The 24,508-nt window shown below is 36.6% G+C and overlaps 1 protein-coding gene across 1 annotated transcript; it reads left to right on the top strand.

Annotated features, from left to right (window-relative positions):
• The first annotated feature begins 1,937 nt into the window (after positions 1 to 1,937).
• LOC114530694 (high affinity cAMP-specific and IBMX-insensitive 3',5'-cyclic phosphodiesterase 8B-like) lies at positions 1,938 to 23,699 on the top strand. The gene is made up of 27 exons (XM_028552303.1): positions 1,938 to 2,552; positions 2,701 to 2,757; positions 6,837 to 6,971; positions 8,321 to 8,376; positions 8,519 to 8,578; positions 10,088 to 10,145; positions 10,691 to 10,779; positions 11,048 to 11,141; positions 11,744 to 11,851; positions 12,883 to 12,930; positions 13,992 to 14,077; positions 14,387 to 14,450; positions 14,666 to 14,696; positions 15,121 to 15,176; positions 15,885 to 15,956; positions 16,575 to 16,658; positions 17,982 to 18,018; positions 18,653 to 18,797; positions 19,142 to 19,235; positions 19,659 to 19,763; positions 20,387 to 20,604; positions 20,963 to 21,104; positions 21,574 to 21,741; positions 22,015 to 22,095; positions 22,522 to 22,570; positions 22,726 to 22,802; positions 23,465 to 23,699. The coding sequence occupies exons 1-27, from the start codon at positions 2,301 to 2,303 to the stop codon at positions 23,522 to 23,524; spliced, it is 2,526 nt and encodes an 841-aa protein (XP_028408104.1). The 5' UTR covers positions 1,938 to 2,300; the 3' UTR covers positions 23,525 to 23,699.
• The last annotated feature ends 809 nt before the right edge of the window (positions 23,700 to 24,508 follow it).

Consider the following 24,508-nt stretch of genomic DNA (forward strand, 5'->3'; position numbering starts at 1 on the left):
CTTTACAATTGTTGGTTGCACTTCTAGAGTTCTACGTATGGTATAGAATGCAATCCTAACCCTAACAAGAACAACGCTGAGTGTAACTGCCGGTAAATTAGACCAGAAATTAAATACCCAGCTGCTGGCTATCTAGCCACTTCGAATATATTATTTCAAAAAAGTTTTAAAATTCAAATTATCAGTTATGGTGACGCGAACCAAAATTCTAATCTAGCCAATCGCACGTTTGCAAACGTTTGCTAGTTACCAGTTTCTTCTCTTAAACTTACGCATGCGCAGGATCTACAAAAACGGCCAATGTCCTCCTTTCTCCTTGACATAATTGCGGACAACTTCAATTTCACATTTGCATTCCCGGGGACCGGGGTTTAATTAAAATCTCCAGGCGGAATTATGCAATCTAATATGACAAATTGTTAAATTCAGTAAAGTAAAATTACTAAGTACAATTACTAATTAATACAACCACTGGTTAATTGATCATTTAGAGTCAACCAATCAGACATGGCCTATCGATTGGTACGGGTTAGCCCAAATAATCAAGGAACTCGCACTCAAGCAAACGACACGAGAGAACGACGAATAGCACGTTCGCATCAAAGGTTTTGAATAAAAGGGCAATAATAGGTCACTCACTATTTCATTATAAGAATTGAAATTGAGCAGAAACAAATTCAGCAGACAGTTTACACTGTCAAAGTTTCTCGGATCACATTTGCCAGTTGGAATTTTCAAACGGCAAATCCTTAGTTTTAGAGAATTTGCTGAAAATATGTGAGGCAAATGTGACGCTCATTGACAGTGAGTTATTTCATTAATTATTTGGTACAAATTTTTAAACCGGTTAAGCTAACCGGCTTTTGAACAATGGAGCCCAGGGTCCGAGGAGTTCCTATTGTGATGTCATATACATTGCTTCGCCCCAATCTCTTTTGCGCCGTCGGAGGAGTTACGCTAAATTCATTACACTAAATTCAATGTTTAGATGACAATTATTCGAAAAATACAAATATTTGGAACTAAGTAATTGCACAAAAAGATTATGAAAATTAATTTTTTTTCAATGACATGGACGCCAATTTATGTTTAACTTAAAAACTTAATTAGTATGCATGGTTAGACATGACAAAAGTCAATAATGCAATTGCAACGTGGACGTCGTGTGCATAAAATTTATTGATGCTTCAAATTCTCCATTGTCCTGAAGAAAGTGCTTAAAACAATAAATTTGGGCTATAATTTCGAAAGAACACGTCGAACTCTCTTGGCGTTCACCGCGGCAAGATGGCGCTCGCTATTGTTGCTTGAGCTCACTTGCTTCAGGCAATGTTGAGCTCACGGATTACGTCAAGGATTAGCGATTAGGGTTAGGATTAACCCTCTAAGATCTAACTCATTTTAGCAAGTCAGCGCAGAAAAATTATGTTTTTCTGATTTCTGAACGGTTTGCTTCTTAATAATCTAATTTCTAACAGTTTATTACGCAAGACATCCGAGTAAGTTTTTGACACGAATTCGATGCCATTGCGTTTACAATAATCACATTCTACAAATAAACTCTTGAAAATTATTGATATAAAACAAGCGCCTCCGAGCCCCGAGGTTGACCAAACAAAATTTGCTATTATTACCCGTATACCATGCATGTTAAATTAATTCGTTCACATCGCATTACACCTCACATTACACCGTATTCATCATATTAGATTGCATGAGCGACTAAGCGCGGGGTGAGAAAACTTTACGCTAAAGTTCCTTGTTCTAGAAAAGTGAGTACACAATATAGAAACAAGAAAAAGCTTCTGGAAAACGTAGACAAACAGACATTTACTGGGCATTTAAAGGTTTGTTACTTACACCGTAATTGGGCCCCCTGAGGAGCTTGCATCATTTGATTGGCTGACGTGCTCCGGTTCATTCTGACATCACTTCCACACTGTTCCCATAACAGCGAGCCTTTCCGAAGTATTTTCGCTGGCCGCATCGATTCTCTCGATTTACAAATGATTTCAAAGAGTCGTAATGATGGCGAACATTGGCAATAGATCTTTTGCCTTTGAGAGTAATGGCGGTAGAATAAATACTTGAATATCCTAATTTTCTTCGCCGATCGATACTTGCGACGGTCAAGAAGTCTTTTGGCCTTTGAGCTTCTGGTCGAAGCGGTGGAAAATTGTATATTTGTGAATTGCTCGCATTCTGTGTGGATGGTGTAAATACAGCAAGTCGTGTCGCGTTGGCAGAAGTATAGCGGCGATCTGCTGCGGCAATAATTGTTAACTATTCGTACATACCTAATGGGATGTGCTCCTAGTATTCACGTTTCACAATCAGGAATTGTTTATTGTCGTGAAGAAATAAGAGAACCAAGTTCGGGAGCAAGGGCTTCGTCTTTGAGTGAAGTGATCAACCATATCCATTCAGAGCCGGGAACAATCACATCGACAGTTCGTATTACAAGAGGTCGGTTTCCCAGTTTAGACAAACGCAAGTCCGTTGAAACGGACACACAAAGTTTCGATTTACGCAAGATGGAAGAAATTTCGCAGGTTCGTATGTACGAATGTCATAAATGGCCTAAATTTTTGCTTTATTATGGATGGGCCAGCTTGGATCCCAGTCATTGCTTTTCACATTACGCTTATATTCTAGTCGCTTTTTATCGCATCTCATGCTTCTTTATTTTGTCCCAAACAGGAAGAAAGAAAAGAATTCACATTTGGACCAATGAAACTATTTCAAAACCCAATGTCGGTAAGAGATTCGCTTTGAATAGGTTTTTATTTATCGCTGCGTTGAATACTCCATGAACTAGTGGATATTTAAAGTATGTTCCACTGTTTGCAGCTCGTCTGGCGGCTAACGAGCAAATTGTACCGAAGATATCGCCGTCTTTGTTCATATTAACTCCCCTTTATTTGTGCAAAACATATAATTTCTTGTTTGTGTGTATGGATGATCGCCGACCGTGTCGCTTGCAAATCTTTTTGTTAAAAATTCTGCAACGTTTCTACGCTGATCACTTAATTATGCCATTTGTTGGTTCGGATTAATAGCTTTGGGCCTTCATTTTTGCGATGTCTCACAGGGAAAATAACTTGTCCTTTTCTTACGCGTTTCTGTCGCATCATGGAATCCCATCATGTAAACGTTTGGTTTGTAATATACCTTGGCTTCGGCGAAACAATAAAAATATGTCTCAGTTTGAAACATTTGACGTTTCAAATATTTTCTAAGCATTGATATCCCTCGCTTAAATTTTGTTTACAGATAGATTTTCTGGTGTGAAAGGTCTAGTAAACATTGAGCATTTAGCATTTAAAACGGCCGTTTGGACTTCACCTAATTTTAATACCACTATATAGTGAGTTCATGCGGTTTAAGGCCCATTTATACTGTATGCAATGGCAGCAATAGTAGCGTTTGTTCCTCTATTTATCTCGCTGTACTGCATTGTCATGCCCAAAAGCATACAGTTGGCCCATATACTTTCATTAAACAAATAAACAAGCCCTTGTTTCAAAGCTTTACTATAATCACACAAATTGGAAAGGTTTTTATATTTTATACTTACATGACAAGCTAAACCTGCATGCCCATTTTAGGTAAGGCTCATTCAAAGTGACTTTGAATGTTTAGGTTGCAACTGAAGTTTGTCCTTTGAAGCCATTGTACAAGAAATTGTTGCTGAAACCCATCTGGGTAGATGCCACAATAGAATATTAAAACACTTTGTACAAATGTTGGAATTTAGCATTGGTTTGCTAGGGCCTATTGCAAGCATTATGCTTCTCTTGTGCGGAATGCATTAAAAACAATGGCTAATCAGTTGTTTTGTTATCTGTTGCTGTTAATGTGTTCGGCACCTGAGATGCACAATTATGTCAACCTAGCTGCCTGGGGCCTGTTGTAGAAGCATTTATAGTGATGCACCAATATAGAAATTCACAGGAACTTCAATAACTGATGTTCAAGGGCCGATACTTGGCTGACACTGATAGCAATATTATATTTTATACTTTCTAAAAAATTTCTAAAATTTCAGTGACGGCATCATGACAACTGAATTTAACTGCATTTATTTTCGTAACTAGCCATTTTTTAGAATAAATCCATTTGCTGAAACAATTTAGAAACAAGATGTGCATTGTTTTCACACTTGATTTCAGTACTTGCAAATTAAGAACTTTAATCATGGCAATTAAGATGTGCGGATATCAGTCGTATTAGTGACATATTTACCGATACCGAAATTTCCATTTAAGTGCTGATACTCATACAGATATCGGTACATCACTAATGACCGTTTGGGAGCACTATCTTCCAGACAGTGATTTTCCAGCAATTGTTGACATATTTTAAGAGCATTAAAACTACTGATATTGTCCCAACAAATGAATGAACAGAAACATGTCTTGAAGATTATCAAGGTTTAACTCAAGCAGATTTTTTCTCAAAGCTCTTCACCTTTGATTGGCACAAATGTACTGTGATTTGATTCCAACTTTGAGCATGCGTCTACTATGGTCCACATTATAAATTCCCTTGCCTACAACGGCAATAGATGGGTGGTAGAAATTAAGTGACTGCCATTACTTACATTAAGCTAATTGGCTTAATGTAAATGCCCATTTATACTTTATTGCTGTGATTTTAGATTATATTTCCATCTTTTAAACATCATTTATCCACAAGAGCTTTCAAAATTACTTGTCCATTTGCATATATGGAAAGAGCCATTGTCCTTTTAGCTCATATTTTAAATTATCTTGAATAGCAAAGGATATTAGAGAGCCTAATCCATTGCTGTGTAATCAACTGAAGCCAAAAATGCAAGTTTGAACAGGCCTTGAGGACATGAACTCTGCCCTTTAACCTAGTTAAGGGCTAAAAGTAGGATTTTTTTACATGGAATACTTAAAGGAAATTTGTTTTGCTTATTCAGTCAGACTTCTAAATCCTCCCAAAACATTAAATTTCCATTTCTGAGTCTGCAAGGAATGATACAATCCCATCTACAGTATTTTGGTGATATTAAAGAATGAACTCATGATTATTGTCAAAAGAATTATCACAGTGAAATTATCAAAATAAAAACAATTACCACATTTTCCATATTTAATTAACAATTCTTCTTAAGTTTACACATTTCAATACTGTTCATTATCGTCAATCTTTTCTTGTTACTTACAATTTATTTGTTTAGTTGTTAGTATACAAATACCAAATTTCTATCTGGTTAAATTTGGGTTTAAGCTGAATTTGTGAAATCGACTGCAGTCTATATATACATATGAAACAATAGTTATCAAGCAATATGACAATTTGGTATATCATCTCCCATGTTTCCACCTTCATACAATAATTGTGTTTGAAGATATTGCTATAAATCCAAATATCCCAGTATTAAAAGTGTGTGACAAATATGTTTTCTTCTGCAAACGCTCCTCTGGATTCTTGCAAAGCCTGTTTCTAAGTCAGTGAATAAAATTATACAATATCCTTGTTTGCTTGGAGTTTAAGGTTTGTCATTCTGAATGGCAACCTCTAAAATGCCTAAACAGTGCCTAATGTTTGGCAATAATTCATTTGATTATTGTAACTTCAATATATCTCTAGCTTGTTTACCCGATGATTATTTGACATAATTTTTCCAACCCCTGTTTTTTCAATAAATATACATTTTGTTAGGGCACTTGTTCCTGTAGTCACTATTGACACCAGGACTTTGGTGCAACTAAGCCCATGATTATAATTATATTGAGCAATTTATCCTGGCTAGTCGAGGTAAAAACTGCATAATGAAAGACTAATCTGGTTGAGCATTTGATCTGATTTGCTTTTTACCTGGCCTAGCTGTAATGACCTGTTCCATATAAACAGGACCTAAAATATTCAATAAAAATTCCTTACTGAGCAGTAAGCTATTCTAAGAAAAAATTGGCAGGTTGCAATTTGCTAGAATGCAGTCTTGTGAAAAATCCTTTAAAAAAGCAAATTAAGGGCAACCACTGGTGTCACACCGAAAGTCTAATTATCAGCATATTAAAATTTATATTTTCTTTCGTAAAAAAATTTTGATTCCATGGATGGTGTCAAAATCTTCTATGATAACTTGCGAACGAAACCACATTCTAATTATTCACTGTTAACTTAGATCAATATTAGTAAACCCCTGCACAGTGATTCAATGTCTGCTACCAATTAGGACTTGAGATTTTCCAAGTTAATGTGTAGCCAGTATTTTTTCACAGGTTACACTTTGATCCAAAATGTGTAGTGTAAGTGCGTTCACGGTTAAAACAAACTGCAGAAAGCCATTGGATTTCAAACTTGAAGAGGAATGAAATCGAGAAGGACATATTTCGTTTCAGAATGTTCTCCAGGCATTATAATACGCGTGTTTTTGACACACTTTGTGTCCTTGTGAAAGGCGAATGTGTCCTGTAAATGGAAAAGTGTGAGTTAAAAATCATGCCAAGGACAAAAATGTCTAATATAATTTTAATTTGACTATTTAAAATAATTATTGTTTCTATATAAAGTTTGCTTTGCAGGCTATGCTCTTTTTATATGCTTACGTGTAATTTCACGTGTAATTTCTAAGATTAAGTGATTATTGAACCTAAAGACAAGTGTGTCCTGTAAAAATTCCGTATTATAATGCCTGATGTTCTCAATCACGTATGAACCATATACAAACACCCTATATAGTGGGATTAGTACTTGGAAAATCTGACAATTGTCATCGTACCCATGCAGCATTTCTGTATTGTTTACTGTAAATAATCACAGTTTCTTACGTGATTCTTACCTGTAAACTATCTTTTAAGATATTGCTCGTGTTTCCAAATGAAGATCCACAAAGCAGCGCATTCTTATTGGCTGCCCACAGAGTTTCTTACCATACCAAGTTGTGTACAACAATGGAGAGTGCATTGGAATATTTTCTTCATTCGCACCCTGAGGTATTTGTTTTGAAATGAAGCTTTGTGTAAAAGCCAAGGTCTAGCTCCCTGGGGTGGTATACCATTCGAAGGCTGGATAACCGATAATCGATAACTTTTACCTAGCCTTATTTGCGTTACACGAAGCTTCCATAAAAACTTTATTCGAAATCCTTTTCCTGTTAGAAGGCTAACCACTCCACCTCCTATGCTTCGTGTAACGCGTTTTTATCCACTGGATAGCAGATTTGCCCTTTGAATAGGATTCATAGTTTGGATAAGTTATCTACCTTCCCCTGACCAGCCCCTGACGTAAACATCGATCGTTGTGTGTATTTTGTGGACGAATGATATCTCTTAAAATTTCCTGTTGAAATATTCGCGAATGTTTTTGTCAATTCGCGACTGCGGACAACCGCACTACGGTGTACGGCGTGTTTCCCTGAATCGAGTATGATGTTGATCGAAATTGAAATGTTAAGTTGTGCAAACACTAGGTACTGACGATGAAGAAAAATTATTTGATATTGTATGATGCCCACCAGTCGAAATTGCGATGTATTTAAGTTGGAAAAACCAATAATTAAACTTGGATTCACTCAATTCAGATCATGTATTCACGTGAATAATCGGTACATGTAGTCTTCAGATGCTCAGTGCTTTTTTCACTAAATTTAAATTCATTGCGATCATCAAATCTTCATTGTTGAAGAGAACAATCTGGAGAATATTCTCGCAGAGATTATTTTTTCGACTTGATGTTCAGGCTATTTAAGGAGAGAAACGAAACTTTCAAATTTTTGCTATGAGGATATATATATTATATACAGCACTTAATGTATGCTCCCGAGGAAAACAGTGAGTTTTGTTTTCCCAAGAGTCTGAATGTTTCCCGAAACGAAGTCGAGGGAAACATTGGGGCTTGAGGGAAAACAAAACTCACTATTTCCCGTGGTAGTGCACATTAAGTGTTTGGTTGTATAGGAACAAAAACATACACAACAATTTCATTTAAAAAAAAAACACTTTATACTTTGTTATGACAAGAAGTGGACAACAATTTTTCACGTGTTTCCGTTGCGGGAAACATTGCATTTTTTTAAAGTCATGTGACTACGAATGAACCAATCACATTTAAAATACACAGCACTTTTATAACAATATGTTGTTTTGTGGACCTCGCACGTGCAAGAGCAAACTGGCCGACTGCGAACTGCCCTGGCCGAGGACAGTGACACTAGGGACAACCCGGTTCCCTCGTTCTAGTTGTGAAAATGCTTCACCACCGTAGTCTGTTGTCTGTATCGCGCAATTTAAAATCACTATTAACACTCCCGCGAAACACGTGTTAATACTTTGTTGTTTTTTAGCTTGTTATCATAGATTTACGATGTCCACAAAGTATTAATGGTCAAGAATTATGCAGGTGAGCTCTTTTGGAAACATGAACCATGTTTTCGACTTAAACATGACTCTTGATTGAGCTAAATTCATACGTCGAATTAGAGTGACCCTTGTAATCACTCCTCATAATCAGTAATGAAATGATTGTTCTTGTTTGTTTTTAGAAAAATACGGGAAATAGGACCTGGTGAAAATGCTGTGCTAGTCGGAGTAACGAAACCAAGGTTAGACAATATAACATAACGTTACTACATGTTACTACAAAAACTTAGATTCTCTTTTTAAAAACTGCAAACTCATTTTGATATTTCTATATGAATGTCTTGGAATGTTTTGATAGATTTCTTGTAATCTATTTCGAGATAGATTTCTTGTAATCTATTTCGTGATAGATTTCGTTGCCAAATTTTTTTCTTTTTGGTCAACATTGTTTTGTTGTCCTTTTGGTAATTAGCAATTATTGAATGAGGTTAAACGTGATATAAACAATTATCAAAGACCGTGGTTGATAGCATCAAACTGAGACTGATAATTTTTCACATCATACGAAAACTGAATTCAATATTTGTTTATTATTTATTTAAAAGAATAGACATTAAAAGTTTAAAAGATCACACGTTATGACGTTAGTTATCGAGTGCATGAAAAAAGTCGTATCCCACGTTCTGACGTCACTCGACTTGGACAAGACGATTTCACACATGGCTGTTAGCGAATCAGAGAGTGTGAATTATTTTAAATAAATCATTTGAGTTGCTAAGTGTGCACACGTATTATGTACTTTCCCCGGATTACGTCCAAATTTTTTTTTCAGTCACTAGCTATTGAATACTATTTGCGATAGCTACAAATGTTTGAAATTAAAACGCATTTTTAGTGAGTTGAATCATAATATAAATAGAACCTTTGAACCTGGGGGCAAACTATGAAACATTGACACGATTTATACTCAAGCAAAAGATAGTTTGTCTTGTTGTTCGTCTGTGTGTAACCACTGGCAAACAGACGGATCATCCGTCAAGACGAGTTATCCGCATACTTCGCAGTCTATTTTTCGCCTTGTGTTAATTTATACTCAGACGGATCATTCGTCCAGACGGATTATCAGTCTCTTGTATAAATCGGGCAATTGTTTCGAGTCACAATCTACCTGCAACAATCTTTCGATGCTTGCCAACTGTGTTTTGTGTGCCTCGTGACAGCCCGATGCGACGATGTTCGCCCATTGAAAAAACCTCCCCTACACAATTTTTTTGTGAAAACATCGATGGTTTAAACATGGAGGTTTTACAATCTATGCAGTGAGACAGACGAGGATGCTGACGTTTGTAGTAACAAAGGTTTAGAGAATCAGGAAGACAGTAGGTGAGCAGTGAGTTTAGTGAAATAGCTAGCTGGTTCAACACAGCCACACATGTGTGAAGGAATAGGGCATGTGGGTGTATGGGAAAGGATTTTGGGATTACGTTCAATTATCTTTAACGGGTTTGAACCACTGGTTTGAACAAGTTTAAATAAGAATATGGAACCTCAATATTTCGGAGTCAACTATATAATCACTAAGATATTTCAAGTTTCATCTCCCAAATATTTTGAACTGTAGAGCTATATATAATTTCATTAGGAATTCCGACATTCATACTGTACGATATTGTATACAACATTTTTTACAATATCTGATATAGTGTATCTTATTCTCATATATACATGTTTCATTCGCATACTATTTTTAGTGTTGGCAGTGAAGAAAGTCTCTCTATTCTACCATGGCTAAACATTGGTTTTAACAGGGTATGTTACACCATCCATTATGTTAATATATGACACACTCAGTTCATGCCGAAATTGTTGACTGGCGTAGACCCGGATCACTTTGCCGGATTTTGATTTTCCCATCTCGCAAACAGAGTCGCCCGGACGCCCTGTTATTCCTATCGTCTTTATAGGCGATGGAATACCTGGTTTCTCTGTTCAGATTTGGGTTTACTAGTAAACTAGTATAATACTAGGTAACTAGGATTACAAGGTTGATGTCATATAAAGAGCTTGCTTCATCCACCATCTTTTATGATATTGTAAATCGATCTCGCATCGGTAAGGAAAAGTGTTATATATTTAAGGTGGGCGAGCCATCAGTAGCTTTCGGTAACCATGCTTTTAGTTAATTATGGTTGGCCTTATACCGCAAGCAATCGTATTCACGCATTATAGGCCTTTAACGTGCGTGTACGTGCGTATAAAAACGGGTAAGTGGAAAGCAGTCCGTACACATTACATTAACCAAAACGTTCATGTCTGATACACTTTATCACTCTTTCATTTTGATTGTATTTTAGATATTCACAGAAAGTCATAATATTGGTCAGTGTCTTAATGAACTATTGATGTTAGAACGCGGCGAGATTAGATCGCAGGCAAAAATAAGGTACGTTATGAGCTGCATTCTAATCACTGGCAGCACTTGATAGGGTTATTGAATTACTCGTAGCCAATCAGAGTGTTTCCTTCCATTTGTAATTTTCCCGCGCAGTGGTTCAGTCAATCAAAATAGTAATGTTGCAGGACAATAATGTTATACCTTTTGCAAAAAACGCCTGGTAATTACGATTCCGTATTTCACGAGGATTTTGAATGAAATTAACCCCTTTTAGGTAATTCGTGTTTTATGCTATTTTATTTTCCCTGTTTTTTAGGGCGGCAGCGTGCTTATTCAGCGCTATTGAACATTGTCACGATTCTATTGAAATTGCAACGTTAGATACAGAAAGAGGAGAATGCCTATTGCAGGTATGATCGTATAGATATTGCGGTCGAGTACAATGTATGAGTCTTCACGTGAAAATCACTTGCTAATCACACCACCGACACCCTAATCCGACTTCTGATGTCAAACACAAGTAACACATACAATATATCATTTTACTCTAGCATTTAGCGCCTGTTACCCATATTTTTTTGGGCCGGAATTGATAAAAATAATCGCTAGGGGGCTTTCTCTTTTGTTCGCACATCTATTTTTTACCCAGCCTATTATCACATTTACCTTCACAAGGCCTAGTTGATTTTTACAACGCATTGTTCACGTTGCAACTTATTTGCGATTTTCCATTTGTAACAAGAAGCAACACCATTAGATGAATGTTGTAAGATTTTATAATGGCGTGTGTATAATAGGCCGACCTATTCTTAACTTATAACCAAATGGCCTAATTCGTTGAATGTCGAGCATAACATAAAAGTTGCAGTATATATAATATGCTCCCATATTTATACAAAGAGTTCAAACCATTTTTAAGACCACGATGGTTATCTTAAATTTCGCGTATTTCCATTTTAACTTCTTATATTTCAGGCCGGTTTGTTTACTCCATCTTTTTTGAATTTTTCAGTATGCTAATCTGGCGTATGAAAAACTTACTGGTTATTCAAGGAAGGATGCTATCGGAAGAACAACTCGACTTGGACCATATCCAAGTAATTGTAAAGATTCCGGTTCCGTGAGTATGGATTGTTTATTTTAAAGAGCAGATTCAAACAAATCGACGTACAAAAAAAATTGAATTACCAGTACACAAAACACAGTATGAACATCGATACATAAAATTCAAACTAACGCCTGTAATGTCAAACTCACACTCAAACTCGTTGAGTGGGAGATCTCAATCTTCTTATAACGTCCCATGGCGGTATTTCCACTGAAATAAAAGCTTGATTTTCAGTATTTTATCATTAAAATCATTCCATTGATTCAGAAAGAACTTTCTCATTTATCAGTAATAGCAAAATATATATGTCACACTCCAGATTGTGAGTGTGCTTTTTCAATAGAGGCGTAAGATTTAAAGATCTGATTATAATTTCCGTGACCTTCGGAATCTGGTTTACAAGATTTACCTTGTTTACAAGTCCTATAAAGTTATGACTAAGGCCAATTAATATGAAAGACGATAACTCTGTGACTATATGCTACCCCTAACGCTACTTATACTGACCATATTTAGCACAGAGCTGTTTTACAAATACGCTGTACTTGGTTATATCGGATCACGAATATGGCTATATATACTGCTGTAGATATGACATCATACAAATATGTTTTCACGACTTGTTTTCTTTCATATAAATGGCCTTTTTGACCAGTTAGCCCCTACTTGATTTGGACTTGGATAGATTGACCTGTGATAGGCTGGCTGGAAATAAACTGTCATTTCCGTATCGTCACGGCTAAGAGGATTTCGTTCCAATAAGCAACTTACGGTTGACCTTTACGATTAACAACAAACTTAAGTTTGCACTCTTCTCAAGATTGCACTTTAAGTCGGTCAACTGGCATTCATCGACAATCAAGATTTGCCTTATTTAAAATTCTGAATTTGAAGCATTAATAAACCGCTTCATGCACAGAAACATCTCGCGAATTACTGCTCGCCGAGAGCGGTTTCCCGTCAAGGGAATATACCCGTAAAGGCAGAAGAGTAATGGCCTTGACCTTTCATCCATACTAATATGACGTTATTGTTTACAACAGGGTCTTGATGAACAGATTTATTCACAACTTGAAAAAGGCAAAACTAAGGTAACCAACAACGTTCTTAAGAGTAAACGCCTTCATGTTTTCCGCTTACAAAATTGACCATTATCCATTTACACTAAATTTAAAACGAAAATAATCATCATACAGCCGGAAAGGGCATACTAAAATTAGTATTAAGATTGGAAACTTTGGTTGTGAAATTTAGTAGAAAGGGAACTGTTAGAAAATGTGGGGGGTTTTCGCGTGCGAAATGTGGAAACTTCCAGGGCCAGGGACTGGTTGTATAAAAATGTAATTAACTATTAACTATAGTTAATGCCAGAATTGGCCAATCAGAATGATGTATTTTCTATAGTTACCTACGATTTAACTATTTAAAATGTAGTTAGGAGTGTTATGCAACCGGCGCCTGAGCGATACTTTCCACACTTTTTAATACGTCCTATAACCAAACTTTCCAGTCTATACTAATTTCTGGATACTCTTTCAGTAGCTCGACAATTTTGGCTAGGTCACTGTGCTCTTTGCAGGTGTTCTGATGAATTCTTCCAATTTTACTTTTGGGTTAGGACCAATGGTCCATTCATTCCTTGTCTTCTTCGTAATCCAACCCCCCCCCCCCAATTTTTCTGTGTGTAGCCCGAAAAATGTTGTAAAAAGATATAGGCGCAAAAGTTTATATATCATACAATAACAAAGGTTATTACGAGCGAAGTGCGATTCATATATTTCATACTATTTTAATATCTTTACATTTCGAATCGGGAAACGTTAGGGAGATTTAACACGAGGACGTGAGCGTCAAAGACGACATGAAAATGGCGAATAAATGGCGTGATGCGCCCAAATATGGACATGCCACGCCATTTACCCGCCATTTTCACGTCGTATTTGACGTTCACGTCCTCATGCTAAATCTCCCTATTTTCTACTGCAAGCACTACGCAAAAATGACGAATCAATGGCGTGGCGCGACCATATATAGACGCATCACGCCATTTATTCGCAATTATTTTTATGTCCTGTTTGACGTTCACGTCCTCATGCTAAATCTTCCTATTCTAAACTAAATATTACTTAAATATATTTTGTTATTTTTTTAGGAATGGAAGGATTATCCCAGTAAGAAGAAGAATGGGGAGACATTTAAGCAAAATTTACAAATTATTCCTGTAATCGGAAGAGGAGGGTTAGTTTGCCGTTTTGTTGTCGTGATGTATTTATACTTTGGATTAGATAACTATATAAATTGTAGAAATGACAATAAAATAAATTAACAATTTTGTCTTAAACCCAAGGAACCCGCCCTTTCGGTGTTTCTCGGCATCATTAGGAAGCTCTAGACCAGCTGTATCTTTAAGTTATACTAATAGTCCTGCCAAATTCAATATGCGATTTAGTGCCGGAATTAGTATTTGCATCCAAACCACTCCTATCTTCTCTATAGTTTCCCACTGCGGGAGAATTTGTTGTTCCAATGTAATGTTTTGTTTTCTAGGAAAATCGCTCATCTTGTTGCCGTAAAACAGGAGGTGAAATCTGGCACATGGCCTTTATGGAAGGTTTGTTGTGTTCATTTATCACCAATGATCTCCATATATGAGTAGGAAATACTAATATGATAACATATACAATAGACCGAAAGTTGCACCCATCCCCAGCAAAAACTTAGCGAGAATTATTGAATTATTGCAAAGGCTAAGAACAGAGAGAAATGCTGTACATTACCTTCTTTTTATGTATCATTTGTGTCATATCTTTATTTCATTTCGTTTAGCCTCGTGAAAATCGTCCTAAAGAGATTGTCAGTACGTAATTCTGTTTCTTTATACCATTATTGAAGTGGACGGTATATTTTTATTAACCAAATAGGCTTTATCGGTTATTCGCACTTGATCATATGGCAGGTTTTCTTCCTTGCTTTATTAGGACAGGCGCTATGAATTGTTTTTTAATATACCATAACTAAGCAAATCAAGTTACACACATAACTAAGCAAATCAAGTTAAAATTAAGTGTACAATAATTTCGCCATTCAGTATCACCAGAAATTATTACAATGAAGCATGAAAATCTGCACGACCGTTTATGCCTAATGCTGCAATGCATTATGGTAAAATGTACATGACTCTAGCGTTTTCTGTTTGTTTATTTACATCTAGATAAAATACTGTGTGAGATTTTCTTGTATTTAAATGGATTCCTTATATTGAACAATTCTTCTGTTTTTAGATTCCTCTCCGAGACCATCGATTTCATCAGCAAAACTAGAACCATATATGACGATAGTAAGTTCCATGAATGAGCAGTTGTTTGTTCGATCTCGCCTTCAATCTCGGCACCAGTGAACTGTAATACAACATTCAAGATGGCGCGTGGGGGTAGTAGCAGGTGCCCACTGAATATTTTGCCATACCTCAAACGGAACTATTTAAATATCCTATTTGGTGTAGAAGAATTTCAAAACCTTTCGATTGAAAATTATTGATCTATGATTTCTCGTGTATTTGTATTGTACTTTAAAAAATTCATTTTCGGCTACATATTCCTGATGTTTTCACACCGAAAAGTAATTCTTAAGCTTCAATTTAAAGCTAGCCTGACGTTGTGGGACAAGTATTTCAGCAAAAAACGCTTCAGGCGAATGTGAGCATGTTCATTTTCGGTTTGGGGGGTTCAGTAGAAAACGTTAGGACTCGGAATTAGATCCACTGCTAGCGTTCCTTCGTCAATTTTTTTTGAAAAAGGGAAATAACCATTTCAACTCTCGTTGATCGTTGTCTTTGCTCATTTCGAAATCGTCTCACGATTTCTACTTAAACGGGCCTTTAGGATCTGTTATCAAGTTTAACGTGACATATATTGTACAAAGTTATATGCATGAGTATCGAGATAGATTGTTTATTAGGGTCGTATTTTTTTACCCTCTGATTCGGATAGTAGGATGCATAGGCATAGCTCTATAACTAACTGTTTATATTATTTTTTCCCCAAAGGTAATAAATATGATTAATGCCGCTAAAGAAGGAAGTTCGCCAAGCATTTCATCGAAACTTTCAAGAGCAATTGTAATTATATCAAATTTTATGTACGCGTGAAGGGAGGGGGGGTCAAAGGGAGGGGTGGTCAAAGGGAGGGAAGTCAAAGGGAGGGGGCGATTTTGGATTCATTGAAACGTCCATAATTTCTTGATTATTCATGATAGACGTCAGCATATTATATATACGTTCATGCATATAATGACACATATTCGCAGGGAATTTTCCACCCCATTAGCTAAGTTAGTAGGGAACTCAAATCTACTGTTTTGTTTAGTTTTTCCTCGTGTCAAATATTTTTATTCCGCATCTTGCTCAACTGTTTGTAACTCTCCCATATCCCGGTTACTCGGTCGCATCTTTGAAGCCAATTCCAAGCCGAATTAAGTACCATTGCTATTGTTTACATTGCTTTTGTCTGAGGAATTCGCCTTTAACTCGGCACTAGTCTTGCAATTCGGCTTTCAGGATTGCGGCGTAAGTTATCGTTCCAGTTTACATTCAGTTCACCGAATCAATTGATTTACACTTAGTAACTAGACGATTCAAATAATCGGAATGCTCGCTTATAGCGTATATCTGTATATATATTTTTTATGGATAAGCCTGTTTTTGCGATGGCCAGCTAACTACATTTCTGTTGTTTAGGAAATATTGCAAACGAAAGAACTTTATTCAATAGGAAACGAGACCGAGGAGGAGAATGATGTTACGCCATATGATGGCTTAGTGGTAAGTCGCCATTTTACACCTTTAATAGCATATTTCTAAGAAACGTACGAAGGCGCACATAATGAGGCGCGTGTCGTTGTCTGAATATTAGGGAGTTTACGATCTACGACGCGGTTAGCTCGACGTCGCTAGTCAATTATTTTGCTTGAAATGAGCTACAGGAAATTGATTATGCTGCTAGGACTCTAAAATAATCATACAAACGTTTTGTGCAAAGAACCTCCGATATCTAGCTGATATTGCAGTTGCGTTTAAGCTGTCACGTTGCCGCTGCTTTCATCTCATTGAGAGGCCGTGAAAATGCTTCGTTTGAAGGCGTCGTAAGAATGACAACGCTGTCATAGGACCACAAATTATGCATAGCTATTGTCTCGCGTGTGGAGTTTCTTTGTTTTGCAAGCGCGTCGTCGAGCTGGCGGCGTCGTGAATCGTAAACTCCATATTGAATGATTTGAATCGACTTATTTTTCACTCACAAGAATCAAGGTTCTACCATTAACTTACACCTGGGGTCGGTTGTATCAAGCCCGTTTAGCTTAAACGGTGGATAAGTTCAAAATAGAAAGGCAAATCTATCGTTTTAATCGACAAGCAAACTAAATGTTTTTAACCTTAATACAAAGATACTGTTTACAACTAAATATTCAGTGCAAAATATTCAAATCCACTCATTCAAGAGAGATCTAAAAGCGTTATTTAATTTTGACTTATCCACCGTTTAAGCTAAACGCGCTTGATACAACCGGCCCCTGACCCTTAGTGGGCTTGAATTTCAGAGCTCTCGATGAAATAAGGCATTCGTAAGGGAATTTGAATGAGAAATTATTACAGAAAGAATAAAAGTATCACTTTTCGTGAATTTCGCGATCGAACAACATTGGTTTATGATAGATTCGACAATTATACATTTGAATTTTGCGGATAATTTATCACGTGAAGCCCTCATATACATGATGTACCATCATTCGCCATATACATGATGTAGCTACCATCTCGTGTCCTCCGAACTCGGGAGGAGTTCTAAGAACACGAGATGGTACATCATGTATATGGCGAATATTAATCTATATGTATTACACCTTGCAATGGAACATTGTTTCCTGGGTGGCCAATGGTAATCTTCCATGTGTAGTTTCCCGTCTACCTAAACTTAATTTAAAAACTCATTTCAGGTTTGAAGTTTTGAAGGGAAACTCTAAGTTGTGTATTTTCTTTGCAAACAAAGAGATTGTGTGACCTTTTCGGCGGCAGGCGTATACGAAACAGACTCATACTGTATGTTCGAATGTTCAAACAAAATGACTAATATTACGTTTTTGTTAGGGCAATCGTCGACCGTCAGGAGGATCTTTGATAACGGGTAGGTAACGCATTTCTGTAAAAAAAATTATCTGAAAACCTCAAGACTATTCATATGCCAGTTTGCAAATTTGTCTTCAGGGGCGAAACTTGTGTATATAGCCATACAAGAGTAGTTTTACTGTAGACTATTACTTTGCGGCAAGTTCAAATTATTGATTTCATGGAAATGAACCCCGTGCATTCACTCTAGATTATTATTGAAACAAAACTTTGCGGAAACCTTTTAGGCTATTCCCAACTATATATGTTTACCCTATTTAATTGTTGCTCAGAAGTCAGAACTGTAATGTTCTCGTAGTTTTAACTTCATACATTAGTGAACTTTAGCTTGACGTTTACGGCAAACCTCTAACGGCAAGCAGAAAAATTCATTTCGAATTTTCAAAACAAATGCTAGGTTTCTGAGGCCGAGAGAATTGATTGGTGCATTCTTTTCAAACGTAGAGTAACTACTGAGACAAATTGCGGGCGAGAAAGTGGCAAAAATCTTATTTTAAATGTTATTTGAAATTAGCCGTTTTCTGATGACGGTTTGTCATATTGGTTGAGCTATATATAGGTTAATTTCATATAGGTTAATTTCCGCTAATAGACCAACCTTCCAATTATATCTTACAATTTTTTTATTTTAGGTCACAGGTCGGATCCATCATTCTATCCTGGTCGCAACACTCTACTGCATGTGACAGAAGCACCCGCTGAAATTCTCGCAGCGTTAGACGATGACTCATTATGGGATTACAATATAATTGAGCTTGAACGAATCACTGGTAACAAGTAAGTACTTTGTTTCATTCGTACCTTTAGGGAGATGAGTTCACACCAGGATTTCTGTGTAGCAATTTAAAGGAATTGAACGCAATCTTTGTTATATGTAGATATTAGAGAAATTTAACAAACTCCACATGACGCCTACGACGTCGCGAAAATGGCGTGGACGTGGCGTGATATGCCCATCTATGGTTGTGATTACACCACGTCCACACCATTTTCGTGGCGTCTTAGGCGTCGCGTCGTGTTTGCTAAAATTCGCCATTATTTTATAAAAACGTGCGACGACAGATGGCCATTGTTATTATAATGTTCAACTGTTTTGATTTCTTTTCTTTTCTTTTGTGTAGGCCATTGTTCTACCTCGGAATGGTAATATTTAGCCGTTTTAATGCTCTCCAATTCCTTCATATATCCAAAGATTGTCTAATGAATTGGTTAAGGGTGAGTTTTCAAATAGCGTTTCCAACATTTTGTGTGAAAATAAATTTTTGAATTATTTCTACTTGAAAAAAAACACACAGAAACTCAGTAAAATTATGCGAGTTCTTTGCCATATAGGCTCAAAATTTTAACCAGCATTTTGGCTGTAATCTTCATGGCATATAGACGACTTGCTCGCGGCATCCGCTATTTTGGGGGGCAAATATTTTGGTTCTCGAATTTTCAACATTTCAACATTTGTGAATGTCATATGATCAAGACAGATGCTTTTCAAGAGACCAGTTGATTAGTTAATTTACCGCGTTTTTCCCCCAATATGGCGGCCAGTTACAAAGCTCATGGTGCGTGACGTCACGCGCAAGTGGTCTAAGGCCAAAAATCTGTCTAATCATTTGTGGTTAATGAAGTCTTCTCTTTCTTCAGTTAATAGAGTCCAATTATCATGAGCGAAACACGTATCATAATTCAACCCATGCCGCTGATGTTCTACATTCAACTGCATATTTTCTAATGAAGGAGAGAGTAAAGGTATGAAAAGATTCTCGTCTACACTCAACTGGTATATAATGTGAGGACCTGAACGTCAAAGGCGACGTGAAAATGGCAAATAAATTACGTGGCATGTTCATATATAGGCGCATCACGCCATTATTTGCTATTTTCACGCCCGCTTTGACGTTTACGTTTTGGTGCTAAATCTCCCTGTTAAGATTCATTTATTTATTGGTTGGTCTACAGTTGGCCTGTAAGCAATCTCAGATTTTCTTTTATCCCCTTGCTAGCGACATCCCATCATGTATGAGACCGTACAGTATTTGTCTACGTCACTGTTTTGTCTCCCAAGAGTTGTGCACAGCCCGAAATCTCTGACTAATTTTCCGATGCGCGATTCGATTTCGCTCGCATGATACGGCAATTCCTCTAAGACGAATAAATAAACCGTTCTGTGTGATCGTGTATGGGCGCGTTGACACGTTGCAGTTTGAATTAATATAACTATATAAGCGGGAGTTCCAATACAGAAATAAGAACATATTTACATCCGGACGATTTCTTATCGGTGAAAACGACTCTTTCACGACAATTACAAAATGCAAACCAGACCTTATACAGCATTGACATGTCTATTAACTCTTCTTTTTTCCTTTTAGAGTACTCTTGAGCCGATGGACGAAATTGCTGCCTTGATAGCGGCTGCTGTTCATGATATTGATCATCCTGGTTTTACAAACTCCTTTCTTTGCAATGCATCGGACTCTCTTGCAGTGTTGTATAACGATATTGCTGTTTTAGAAAGCCATCATGCTGCCCTGTCTTTCAAAAAGACTGCCGAAGATGAATCGTCCAATATCTTTAGAGGACTTAGAATGTAAGTCCATTCAAATTGATCCCTTCAAAAATTATCAGTTAATACGTATACCGCGTATATTTATTTTTGCAAAGCTTTTGGTCTCTTAACCTGGACCTTCATCAGTACTTCTTCAACCTATTACATTAATTATTTAAGTTAATTGCACTGGTGAAGCCCAGGTTAACTAACCGAGACCTTTGCATACATAAATATATATACCTGGTGCACCTACAAACTAATAATTAATATTGAACTTTTTAGCAACTTCTAGAGTGAAGTTGTACATATCTAATGCCTTATGTTAGACACTCACCATGGTGGAAATGCTTAATTGAAACTTCTCTCCTAATAACTTGTTTCTGTATGATACTTTTAGAGATGATTATCGTGCAATTAGACAAAGTATTATTGACATGGTAATGGCGACAGAGATGACCAGACATTTTGAACATCTCTCGAAATTTGTGAACAGTATTAACAAAAGACGGACATCCAGTATAGGAGAAGTCACTCCTGTGGTATGTCAATTATAATAATTGTTTTGATATTTCATCCTTGTTCTAGGAGTGCTAGGTTATATGTAATTACCTCTATGAAGAAAATTTCCTAGATTTACCAATACTTTGATCTAAGAACACGGTTGGTTTCATTGTTCCCGTCTAACTTACTTTAGATCAAACGAACTTTCGATTCATGAATCTGCCTTTTTAACTCTCCATAACTGAGTGTTCGCACCCTTAAGTGAATGCGATATTTTCATTGTTACAACGTATAATAAAAACGAAACGTGTTCAAAAAAATTGTCGCTGACGTTTATGTAATACAGATGGCAGCTACACTGATCCGTTACAATAGTGTAATATGTAATGCAATACAGTATAATTATATGTTCCTCTCAATCATGACAAAAGGTCCCTCTTCTCACCCCTCCCTCCCTACAAAATCTTGAAAAAAGGCCCCCTGCCATGAATTGTTCCCCTCATTTAGGGTGGTCGTGGCACCCCTGATTCAACTACGTCATCGTTACACACGCCTGAAAACAGAACTCTAATAAAGAGGATGTTGATAAAATGTGCGGATATTTCTAACCCGGCTCGACCAAGGTTTTTATGTGAAACATGGGCCAAAAGGATAGCTGAAGAATATTTTACCCAGGTACGTCGCATGATATTGCATAGGAAAACGAATTTGTGTTACTTTTGAAGAGAGGCTGTCGAAGAGTTTGTTACTCCAGATTTAGTGTTGTGATTACAGGAGCAATGCCATTATTCCCAGCGGTTGTGCTCCTGGTATATTTAAGCCTCGTTTACCCGACATTAATTTTTGGTACAGGCCACTTAAAATTGGAGAAAATTGGGCAATTGGGTATCCTTAATTTTTGTGGTGTAAAGTGTAAACGCAAAATTAAGATGAGCTAATTACTTATAGACCGAGGAGGAGAAAAAACGCGGATTGCCAGTTGTGATGCCCGTGTTTGACCGAGCAACATGTAATGTCCCACGCTCTCAAGTAAGTGCAACGGCATACGAAACTTCTTAGCGAGTTTTCTTCTCACCGAGTTGCCATGTTGTAAAGTAGATGTTGTCGTTGAATTAAGCATGTATAGACCATTGATTAAAATTAAGGGAATCAAACGTCATAACTCGTCCATAATTGCCTCTAAAGTATTTTATGTACAGATTAGTTGATTTTAACTACATGCCTATATTATTATTGCATTTTACATCTACCACTCTTCGTTTTTCACGTCATCGAACAAGTTCAGGGTGAATTTCTTTCACTAATTTAATAACAAACAATATTTTAGCCGCAAGAGTCACTTTTACCCGACCAAAACACTCAAAAATCCGCTTTTCACATTTGTGCTTTAACAAAAATCTTGAAGTTACATCGGTGCAAACAGTCAATAAATAAATGTGCGGTTCGTATTTTTAGGTCTGGTTCATCGACTATTTTGTCAGCGATCTTTATGATGCTTGGGATGGTAAGTCGTATAAGGCAGTTCATTCTTGTTTTATATTCTCAAGTTTTAAGACTCGTAATATCATCTTCCTTTTTAACCGTTTTTTAGTCCCAATGTCAAATACTTCCCCATGCAGGAAGCAAATCGTTTTTGATAAAGTTTACTTTCTTCTATAGCATTTGCACATGTACCGGAAACCATTTGTCATCTCACGAAAAATTATGAATATTGGAAGCGTGAAGCAGAAGAAAAGGTAAGGTCATAACTATCGATGTTACTTTTTGCATGCCAGTGGCGGATTCAGGGCAAGTCAAAATAGATTACACGGCCTAATTTCAAATTCAAAATATTTTAATATAGAAGTCTACCAATATGATTGCACTTTAGAGCTCCAGTAATACACTGACTAAAGGCCGTTTTCCAATAGGCAAAATTTTTCGATCGAACAAAATTTTTCGCTCGATTTTCTTTTCAATTCTGAGGAATCGACCGTGGTGGATGCCCTTGACCGGTGACAATTGAAAAGAAAAACCAGCCATTCTATCGAAAAATGTCGCCTAGAGGAGAACCGGCTACAGACGAAAAAATTCGTTCGGTCGAAAAATTCGTTCGTCGAAAAATTCCGCCTAGTGGAAAACTGGCTTGTCCCTGATCAGTAGATATTCCCACAGCTGTAGTATAGTTTTTCCACCCCCCCCCCCCTCCCCACCTTTTTTCTTCTATAGCCTTGATATTTTGCACGTTGAGCAGAATTTTATTCCTTTTCCAATGTTTGCCTGGTTGCTTCCAAAACGAAGAAAAATTCCCGAATGCGCAAAATTTCTCTAGGTGGAAAACATCCCTCAGTAAGACATATCGGCGCCTAGATATTTAGCTCAATCGTTGCTGCATTAATAATCCCTTTTGTTCATCTAGGACGAATTACTTCGACAAATGAGACATAATTCCACTACATCTCTACCGGTTTCTCATTAATTAACAAACATTGAAAATGGAAACGGTCCTTTTTGTAGAATGACGTTGGTGGCTATTAATTTAAAAACGAGTTAATATGTACATAGTCTCCTAAGTTTATATTGGTATCTCTGAAAAGCAAAGAGTATAAATATATGTTATATAAATATATATATAAAATATGAAAATATATTTAAATTACTCTCTTTTTGCAATGATGTAATGAAACTGGACTGCTAAAAGTGCTCGCAAGTTTATCACAAACCTAAATATAGCCGTAGGAATTTTTCAGCAAATTTAGAGTACATTGAGCCCCTAGATAGCATGGCTGCTTATCTTGTCTGCAAGACTAAAAATTCTAATCAGGAGAGTTTTGTGAACGCCTTGATAGAATCTTGAACGATAAAAATCATCTCCTGGTGGGAATGGTATTCATTTTATTGGCTATTAAAAAGGATTTACCGGCAAAAATGCACTAAAACATCTCTAAATAGGACAAAAAATGGAGCTGTTTAAATATAGATGTAGATTAAATTAAATTTAGGTTTCTCTTTAGGTTTGTAGTAACATTTCATCAATAAAAAAAGATGAGCTACCACAAACAAGTCACTTTATTTTATATTTCCTTCTTTGGTAAAATTCGATCAATGGACATGTGGTAGATATAGAGTTATAGGAGAAGAAAAAAAAATTTTAAACATGTGCGTCAAAAAGCAATACGTAAACGCAGACATGGTATATACACAGGCATAATTATGTAAACCGCCAGCCTATGTATATATTTACTTATTAAAGTGCCTATATCACTTGTGGGGTCTTTACGGATTTGAATAGAGCTTGAAAAATTAGTTTATAAGTTCTACAACCCTTTTTGATATAGTTAAATAGTTTCGGAAATATTTACATCTAAACATGACGATTTGCTTAAATTTCCTTCGTGCTCGGGGGCCTGGGACTCAGGAACCGAGTTCTTGTCATACATAATAAAATCAATTGTAATTTTAC

The sequence above is a fragment of the Dendronephthya gigantea genome, unplaced genomic scaffold, assembly GCF_004324835.1.
Source record: "Dendronephthya gigantea isolate DGI-Jeju-01 unplaced genomic scaffold, DenGig_1.0 000065F, whole genome shotgun sequence".
Lineage (NCBI taxonomy): Eukaryota > Metazoa > Cnidaria > Anthozoa > Malacalcyonacea > Nephtheidae > Dendronephthya > Dendronephthya gigantea.

Coding starts and splice junctions, on each gene's coding strand:
- LOC114530694 (XM_028552303.1), top strand. CDS start 2,301: ATGGGATGTGCTCCTAGTATTCACGTTTCACAATCAGGAATTGTTTAT. Junction 14,451..14,665: donor GCACATGGCCTTTATGGAAG/GTTTGTTGTGTT, acceptor CATTTCGTTTAG/CCTCGTGAAAATCGTCCTAA. Junction 22,096..22,521: donor GTAATGTCCCACGCTCTCAA/GTAAGTGCAACG, acceptor TCGTATTTTTAG/GTCTGGTTCATCGACTATTT.